The following is a 10,449-nucleotide window of genomic DNA, read 5'->3' on the forward strand; positions in this document are numbered from 1 at the left end:
CGATAACAGAATTCGAGAATTATTTTTGTGCAACAGCTAGATTTGTGTATGTACTAAGGTCATTTTTCAACAGACCATCCGTTGAGAGTTTGCCAAGGTCATTTTTTCCAACGGTCATTTTTCAACAGACCTGCCGGTGAGAATTGACCCTAGACACTGTCAATTTTCAACGGCATGTTCAATTTTCAACGGCATTGGAGGTCCATTTTCAACGTTGAAAAATGACCCGAGGTCAATTTTCAACGGAGGTCCATTTTCAACGCTACACCGGTACCGTTCGTACTGATAATGTGAAGGAGGAAGTCCAACGCTGAGCGAATTTTATTTTTCAATTATATATAGATTTCGCGAAAACTAGCAGATGGTGATATCCGTTGACCATTAGCAGTTTAGTAAAGGTGAGTCCTTTCATTTGTACTAAATTTACTAATTAAAAATAGCAAATTTAAATTGGGGCTGAACTTTCGTCAAAGTTGAAGTCAAATTTCATTTTGACAGATTCGTAAAAAGTTTCAGAGTTGAAGAATTTGTAATGGTAATATCGCATTAAAATTGGAATTAAGTGTAATTAAAAATTAATAATGTAGATTGTAAATTAGTTCAATTTCAAAAACTAAAATTTGTTTCCAAAGTTCGCATTGATATTTAAGATAAATGATTAATGACTGTTGATAAAATATGCGTTTTATAAAATAGGTAGGATCTTAAAATTGAATTAAAGTGTAATTATAACGAGACGCACGATGCTGTTAAGGTAACCGCGGTATGCAAACTATGTAACCGTTATATTGGTGTTTAAGGAAAAGGAAAGTTGTTTGTGGCTGTTGATTATACCCCCATATACCGTACATATAACCTGTGGGGTTGGCACGTATTCAATAACTGAGCTTCTCATTTAAACAACTAACGACGGCTTGATAGACTACATGCGTCGTTTATTATCTTACAAATTCTTGTGTCGCGTGATTGTTATATCAAGCTTTACAGCTACATGTATACGGATAGATGCATTGGATGCTATATACTAAGCTTTGTCCAAAAAGGAGAAAAAATATCAACATAAAATAAATTCTAATATACTTTCATTTTTAATATGAATATATTACATTTGGATTTCAAAATGAAAAAAAAAATAATGTCATTTAAACTGAGCACATACGCTTCTTTATTGGCCTTTTTCAGTAAAAATAAAGATATACGCATTTATAATCAATTTTGTAGTAAATTGAGCATGCGTAGCTATATTCTGATTAACTATATCAGGTCATGGTCTTCTCCATTATAAAAATAGACACAAAGTGACAATAACGGTTTTTACGTAACTTTGATCTGCCTACGCAACTACGTTGTTTTGTAAAATCCTATAACAAAATGACTAAATAATGCTCAAAAATGTGTTTTCTCTATATAAACTGTTGTAAACTTAACCCCCTGAAGAAGGAAAGAAAAAATAAAAGACAACTATGTACTTGTAAAAGAGAAAGAGACAATATATAGCAGCATGTTAAAGTATGGTGAACAATATAGACTTTCTTTTTAATGCATATTTAAAAATATTATGCAAGTACATAGGCAATAAATCTGTGACATGAAAAATATACATAAAATATCAAAAAAAATCCGACCTACCTACCCTATTTCTTTGGCCTAATGTGACCCCCTAAACAAACATATTTTTTTTTTGGCCATATAGATCTTAATTGACACATGTACAGTACTGTATTACAAATAAAATAAGAGGCCCATGGGCCTTCATGGTCATCGGATACAGAATGAAACAGACATACAAGCACTCACTATATTGGCCTATCAGGCATTTGAAGTCTGTGATAATATCTATTTAACCTTTTATCTATGAAGGGTATTTCATTCCATTATAAGTATATGTTACATTTCCTATGAAAATAAAGGAAATAATGCTCATAAATGAGTTTTCTTTGACCCTGGGGAGGAAACTCTTGAGACCCCAGGGCCATAAAATTCACAAATTTTGGAGAGGACCTCGAGACCTTTCAATCTATGAAGAGAATTTGATTCTACCACATCTGCGGATGGAGAAGATTTTTGAAATTTTAGCCATTTTGTCCCCTTTTGCCCCCCACCCCCCACCCCCCACCCCCCACCCCAGTACATTGGGGCCATATAATTCACAATTTTGATTAGCAGTATGCCTTAGAAGTTTTGTGCAAAAATTCATTGAATTGCTTCAGCAGTTTTGGAGAAGTTTAAAATGTAAATTGTTAATGGACACACAATGCATGACGACGGACAAAAGACGAATAGAAAAGGTCACTTGAGACTTGTCTCGATCAGGTTACCTAAAAATGTAGAGCCAAACACCTGTGGTCCCACACATGCCAGATTCTTGTTCACAGCAGTTTCATCCTCAGAGGGAAATACAAAATAAAAGCCACAAGAGGGCCACAATGATGCAGGTGGTTACGACTGTTTTCTCCCTGCCATAATTTTATACAAACACATGTGAATTGAAGAGTCGGCAAGGGGGACAACTCCTTTTTAACTATATTTTTAGGTTTCGCAATACTATAATTATACAGATTGCCAATATCATGTATCATAATGTGGGACCAAAAAAATGATTTCATTCATAAAAAACATCTCTCTTTTTTTTTACACTTTCAAATGACATGGGGACATTGCCAGTTGAAATAAAACTGAACCAAAACATTTTCAAGACATTTGTTGTGATGATTTATTTCCATTTTGTGATATTTACTGTCTCTTTCCTTATGTTCCAATTCCATTCTGATTCATGAATGCATGATTTTGTATGGACATGTAAAACACAACCGAGTTTTGCTGACTACATGTACAGTAGAAATAAGTTGATATTAAAAAAAGTGATATCCATTGTATCTTTTAAATACATGTCAAGAAATATTACAATGGATTTCAGAAAACAGGTACATTTTGTAAATCAAATGAAATTTGATACATTTGATAAATTTAAATTTTTTGATACATCAAATCAATTAAGAATATTCTGATTGCATCAAACCCAAAAGCATAAAGGAAGGACTAAGACAAAACTAAAACAATGAAGCAGCAGTATAACAACAAATACTGTAACGGAACAAGAGAAATATTGAGAAACATTAACATTAAATTCAATTTACCTTTGTATCGCTTGAGAGCCTCCTGAAATCGGATCCAGTCACCCATGGTTTCCAACCCAAGGCTTTGGGAGTGAGGGATTGTCTAAGTTGAGACAAACTTCAATTTCTGTCAATTTGTTTGTCCTTGAATATGGGCCATAGGGTCGACAGATTAAGCGATTTCAAAATATCCTCCACCTCGTTAACATTATGATTGGCCATTTTGAAAGCCCCTATAAGGGTAAAAAAAAATGAGTTTTTATAATAGCAAAGTAATGAATATGAGTGAATGAGATTGCTACTTTAAAACTCAGTGTTAGGAAATTGGGCTATGCATAATATTATAAAAAGCTATATCTATGTAATTGTGTGGCAGGAGAGGAGAAAATCAAAATGTAGTGGTCAGACCGGGATTCAAACCCGGAACCTCCCAACACTAGCCGAATGCTCTACCGCCAATAAGATAATTTAAGTTCGCCTACGAGTTCCGTAATTTGAATATGAGCAGACAACGGCAAATCACAAAATTGAACATCATCGCATGAAAAGTTCTAAAAATATTTAAAGGGCCACTACCTTTCCGAAACGGCTTTTAATTTTTGAAATGGGAAAGTAAACGAAATTGATAATTTTATAGAATCACAAAAGTTAGTAACTTTTAATACTGTTAATACTACACTTACCATCACCTTAATTTAAATAACTTAAATGCAAACTTCATAACGCGGGTTGTTTTATGTTTCCCACTGTCATCCTAATTACCATGTGTCGGTTGACGTTGATAAGACGTAACAATTGAAAAAATATTCTTGTTTCCTGTAAGTTGTAACGCCCTTTAAAAATGAAGGGTTGGTAGGTAGGTTTTTTTTATATATTTTTTCTCTTCATCCCAGTTTCTTGCAGTGAAAAACTGAAGGAGACTTTATTCAGCCTTATATTTATAAACCATGGATTTGATTCCCAGGGGATTATTGTTGTCTTAAATTTACAGAATTTGTACCAAAATTCCTGATTTTGTGAAAAACCAAACAAAATTTAGGTTGTTATTTGTTTGCTTGAGGACAAAACCGACAAAAAGTTTTTGAGTAGGCATCAATTTTATAGGGTTGCGGTCAGGTTAACGGAAACACAAATATTTTTTTGTATGGCCTTATCACTGTGCCAGATGGCAAAACAATGAAACGAATCTTCACTGTTAACATAGTTTACACAGGAAATCTTGCAATGAAATACATTTTTTTAGACAATTATATTTTAAACATCTCCTCTGATTCCACCTGTCTGATCAAGCCCAAACTCACACAAGATCTTTCACTTATCAATGTGACCAATTCTTGTTAATATGGTGTTGATTCAAATTCAAATATGGCAGCAATGATGTCACTTCCGGTTTAACCTAGACAGCCATAACTCATTTTGTTATATGTTATGTAGAATAGTATATGAACAAACTTTGTAATTGTACATTTTTCTCTAAAATGTCAACTTCCGGTCTATCATCGACTCATAATGCAAATTCGCCGTTTTCTGTGAAAATCACGAATACATCTTCTTGTCAAGTTCTTCATGGCATAGAGGCTTGATATTGTCCATGAAGTATGCTTTGGTAGTTGATTATCAATTTTGAAAAAATAAACGACCGTCTTGACCTTCATCCAAAGGTCAAAGAGTACTTGTAATTTTAGAGCTATGAAAGGTTTAAAATTGAAAATTCAGCTCATTGAGACCGCTGTAGCAACCACATAGCCAATTCCTTTGATTTTTGGTTATGTTATGTAGAATCAAAAGTGAAACAATTAACGTCACTACCACTTTTCTGTAAAACTTGAATTTTCGGTTGCAAATAAGGTTCGAAGTTCAAAAGTGCCATTTTTAAACAAAATCATTAATAAATCTTCTCAAATTCTAGAAGGCCTACAGACCTAATATTTAGCAAGTAGCATGCTGACATAAATGCCTACCAAGTTTGTTAATATGATTGACCTTCATCGATATTCAAGGTCACAGGCGCCAAAAAACCTAAAATCTTCAAATGACTCCTGCTGTTCTGCAAGGCCTAGATACCTAATATAGACATGAAATAAATGGCTACCAAGTTAGTAAATATGAAAGACCTTGACCTTCATTCAAGGTCACAGCGGCTAACAATCTGAAAATCTTCAAATTACTTCTTGTGAAGTTCTGAAATGGCAAAGACCTGGAATTAGACGAGTAGGACGTTGAGATGAAGCGCTACCGAGTTTGTTAATATAAATGACCTTGACCAGAGTTAATTTACCTTTTAGGTGAAAAGCCCGTGAAATTGTCCTGGTGACAATTTCTAGTTGTATATTTTATTGTTTTTAAGAAACTTTTAATTTTTGTTTCGCAAAGGTAGTGGGCCTTTAATATAGTGTTAAAATGCTAGCAAAACTACTCTTCTTCAAGAAAAATAGCTCTTGCAACATGTTCTTGGCATGAATAACGAAAAAATGTTAAAACACGTGTTAATCCATGATTTCCGATGTATTACCCACAAAATAGTCTATAGATCTAGTTGGCTTTGTTTTTTGTCGAATATAGACAGGTTATGGATTTTTAAAAAAAGTTCCTGTTTTGAAAAATATAGGTATAAATCAAGGACGTGTATGAGAAATCCTTGTATAAATAAATCAGAATAGGTAGAAAATGTTTCATAAATACAAAGGTTAATTTTTTATCGGGGTGTTACAGGACTGGTCCCTTCTTACGCAATTTCCGCCATTTTGACAGTGCATCCATGGTCTTTGACTCGTTGCCGTAAACAAACCAACACGTGAACTTAATTTTAATTTTGCTGAAAATATTCGCCACAAGTCTGTCCTAAGTTAGAATAACACAAACTTCAATAATTGCTTATTATCCAAAAATACCCTGCCGTGATCGGAATGAAGACAGTGTATAAATTAAGTTCAGTTAGGATCGACATGAAATCTGACCTAGGTCTCTGTATGATTGACACAAATGTAGGTAGCCCCCATAAGAAAATTTACAAACCTGCAGCATCTGCATCAAAAGATCAAGCTTCTACGCCTCGTGTCATTTGGCGGCAGACACATGACAGAAAATAACCCCGGTAAAAAGTTCCGAATCGGAGTCGCAAAGACGCTTACATCACTCATACATACAATGAAACAGTACAATCATACAATGAGAAAGTATAACCATACAATGGAAAAGTATTATCATATAAAGTATATATGCAATAAAATAATGATGTTTGTAAATAATGTAAAGTAGAATCATACAATGGTAAAACCAAATAAAATAAAGATGAAATCAAATAATATAACGATAAATGAAAATAATACAATGATAACACCAAATAAAACAATGATAGATGCAAATCAAATATACATGTCACCAAATCAAATAATGGTGAAATCGATTGATATAATGGTAACAGAAAATAATACCATGACAAATGAAAATGAAACAATGGTTGAAGTAAATGATACATTGGTCAAATCAAATCAAATATAGATAAAATGATACCAAATATTGATAAGATCAAATCATATAATGATACAACCAAATCATATAATGATACAACCATATCATATAATGAAAATACCAATTCATATAAGTATATTTGAACCATACGAGACAGCTATGGCGTTCCATAGTAAAGGGTTGTAGTATTTGCCATTGTATACTTACAGGGTTCTGAGGTAGACGTTGAAGTTGGATCAGAAGGCGTAAATTCAGAGGTTGTGATACTGATGACAGGAGTTGTTGACGAATAATATGAAGTAGATGATTCTGGTATCCTTAAAGTGGTAAAAATTGTCATTATTTACGTTACAAACTGCAAGAAAGGAAAAATAATATAAATACCATCATACATTGTTTTGCTTCATAATGTTTCACTGTACAACAAGTTTATTATGTTCGTTTTTTAAAAAGAGATTGCATTAATGTCGGGTTGGAAATATATATAACCACATGACTTTTAAGCTGATTTTTGTTAGGTTTCTTCATTGATATGTGAGGATATGTTTCAATTCTAAATAAACCTGCTGAGTTTTATTATATCTCAATTAACATGCCAAGATATGTAAGTCTAATTTTAACCTATATGCATATATGTTTTGTTTTTGTTGTCATGATGAAGATAATAAGATCGAAGTACGTTACCGATTGTAGAGCACTCTTCCGCATTGTCGACGTATGTCAGAGCAAGGTCGTCCAAAGCTATCTGACTCTGGGCACCTACGTCAGACTCATAAGCACGGATATATATCTAAGAGTATACAATATACGAGACAAATGTCCTAAATACCTACTACATAAAATAAACACAGTAGAAATAAAATATAACCTACATCCAATGAAGGGTTATATAGAACATGGCGAGGCTATAAAACGTTAATTTGAATAAAGAGGCTAAGCCTAACACAAAATACCATATACTACAAAATATACTCAGTCACACAGCTTGCGGAATATTTTTGATATTACACTATTGGATTACCATAAAATCTAGATAATGCGAGGCGGCTAATGTTCTTTTAAGATAAACAAAATCCTCACCGAATTATACTCAAAACTGGCGTATGCGGTGCATTTCAAGATAATATTGATTGCTAGATTTCCAAAGCTATTCCCAGGTTCAGTCTTAGTATTTCATTTTGCCTTTTGGCATGAGTCTAGTTTAAAACTATATTTTTGGAGCATGTGTGATTTTGATTCATTTGTTTCTGTATACAAATCATTATCATTTCAATAAAGCTTACATAATTTGTGACGAAAGCATATTTCTTTGTAATAGTTGATATACTTTGTCGATTGAATATTCAGAACTGCATTCAACTGCATTCATTGATAGAATAATACCTGTTTATCGTTACAGCTAGGAATTTGAATCAATCCACATTTCCAGGCGTTCTCACTTTCCTTTTCCTTGAAGAACAATGCTTTGGCGTCATTTATAAGTCCAACCTTCAATTTATTGACGTATTCTCCATACATATGATACCAGAACCGGAAACAAGCTATTGTGCATGTTGACCTCAATGGGAGACTGACTAATTCTGCGTAATCTGTAGTCCCATACTTGTTTAAATAGATGTAGTAATCTAAAACAAATAATTTCATCATTGCTTCAAAACTGTTCGTTCGTTAATGCCAGAATTGTACGAAACTTAAATATATTTTTGACGTTTTTAAGGTCATGGTATATCAATAGACATTATAATTTTTTTCTCAATATCTTTATTGTGGCGCCGACTTTACGATTGACCTTGATTCTGACCTTGAAGATCGACTTGGTCATACCCGTGACCTTTTACCACGATCTCGAACATGAATAATGAACCCTAATGAAAGTTAGTTAATGAAAATAAACATTTGCAAATTTGGAATTCTCCTTTCAATAAACACGATAAAAAAGTCACATTACATTTAAGATATGTTTTATTACTATTAATGTTATTGTAAAATTGAGCGTACCATCTTGTCCCCCGTCCGTATGTCCAGCTTGAGGACCAGTGCCATCGGGAGTGGTCTCCCCTGAGTTCCGTATGAATGCTACTGAAGTGTTTGTATTGACCCATTCACAAAATTCATGACTAAAGTCACATGCAAATCTGTTGTCAAACTCGTAGGTAAAACAACTACCGACTGCAATATAATAGAATGCTTTAGTGATACTGATATTATTGTGATAGAAAACTGAATATTCCGATATTTTTGTTTTAAACCTATGTTATAATAAATACATAAATGTATTTTAGCGGAGATCATAGGCCTAGAAGCTATCTTGGCGACCACTTCGGTATCAAGACCATGCGTAATAAGAAAATTTTCTCTTTGTCACAAATAGTCAATTTGAACACATTTTGCAATGTATATAAAGACCACATGGCTATTAAGTCCATTGTTGCTTGAGTGGGTTTTGTAGACACGTTTGAACTGAAGTTTGATTACGTACACAGTAATCATATCTATAAACTTTTCTATACGAAATTGAATTTATTATTAGTTTTGTTAATCTAGTTTAATTTTCTTTTGATATTTCTCTCCGTATACAACAAAATCATAATCGATAGATTGAATAATTTGAATACTTCCTAACTTATAAAAAAAACGTTTGGTTTGTAATTTAGCAATGAATGTAGAAATTGATGTTTCACACTATAGAAACGCATTCTGTAACGTTAAGATTTTCTGCAATTTCAAAATAATATGGTATTGCAACACCCATCTGAATGCCGATAGTCCGGATCTTTGGGGTAGGAAAGTGTTTGGATTATCCATAGTTTACTCATATAACCAAATGAGCAGCGAAGTAGTACAAATGCTATAAATTTAAACATATATCTGAAGTATATGTTGTAAATCAAACACTTGAAGTATGTTGTGCATTTTTCCGTTGTCAGTGACATAATTCTACAATTTCTTTACGATCAATTTCGCTTTGAACAGAAAGTATTAGTTCTACGGGATGAAATAATTGAACTGAATTATATTGTTAACAGTCAGGTAAAATCTGTGTTGTGTCACCGATCGGTGTGATCGGGGTTATCAGTAGCGACAAGGTATTTTTATGTACATTGGTTTTATCTTTACCCAGATAATACCACTAGTCCTTCTTTATCATTGCGGAAGCTTATTAAGTATAAAATATATATGTCAATGTTATAGTTACACAGTTACTTACACTTACACTCCAGTAACAAAATTTCGTGAACTTAAAGCACGTAATTTATATATAAAATTTGCTAATTGTTTCAGGCTAAAACAACCAGCATCAAACTCAAACTGCTTAAGGCACTGGCCCCAATTTTTTGAAACAATCTTAAGTCAAAACTGGACTCCAAAAATTTTCATATACGTTTTCAAAACTTCTATTTGCATCGTCATATTTTGGGAACATATACACAATATTGGTACTTACCAAAGAATATTTTCATCAGAGTAATGCAAATGTAAACATCTTCCATGGTTAAATCGGCGGTTATTACACTATCCTGTCGACCGTTGAGCAAGGCTAGTCCCATATATTTACACGAGCATACCCTGTCTATATCACAATTCACTACCTCACTCTATACACAACGATAGCATATTGATCCGTCACGTAACGACCCACCACGATTTTAAGTCCAAATAAAATATTCGCGCGGTTATAAAATCTGTTTGTAAATAATATATAGTGAAACGCTACATTACATTATATTTTAAAGGTATGCACATGGTATATCTTAAGGAATTTATTTTCCAAAATATGCTAATTGTTAACATACATTGTTTAGCGGTTTTCTATTTTAGTTCTTTAAAATATTGCGTTTAAATATTATTTCCTCATTGTTTT

At 33.0% G+C, this 10,449-nt stretch overlaps 1 protein-coding gene across 1 annotated transcript; it reads right to left on the reverse strand.

The window, feature by feature from the left end:
- Window positions 1–6,757: 6,757 nt before the first annotated feature.
- LOC138325540 (enteropeptidase-like) lies at window positions 6,758–10,168 on the reverse strand. The gene is made up of 5 exons (XM_069271285.1): window positions 10,033–10,168; window positions 8,586–8,756; window positions 7,971–8,212; window positions 7,272–7,377; window positions 6,758–6,942 (listed from the first exon to the last, which is right to left on the reverse strand). Exons 1-5 carry the CDS (start codon window positions 10,133–10,135, stop codon window positions 6,839–6,841), a joined length of 726 nt encoding a protein of 241 aa, XP_069127386.1. The 5' UTR covers window positions 10,136–10,168; the 3' UTR covers window positions 6,758–6,838.
- Window positions 10,169–10,449: the final 281 nt, after the last annotated feature.

The sequence above is a fragment of the Argopecten irradians genome, chromosome 6 (genome assembly GCF_041381155.1).
Source record: "Argopecten irradians isolate NY chromosome 6, Ai_NY, whole genome shotgun sequence".
In the NCBI taxonomy this organism is placed as follows: domain Eukaryota; kingdom Metazoa; phylum Mollusca; class Bivalvia; order Pectinida; family Pectinidae; genus Argopecten; species Argopecten irradians.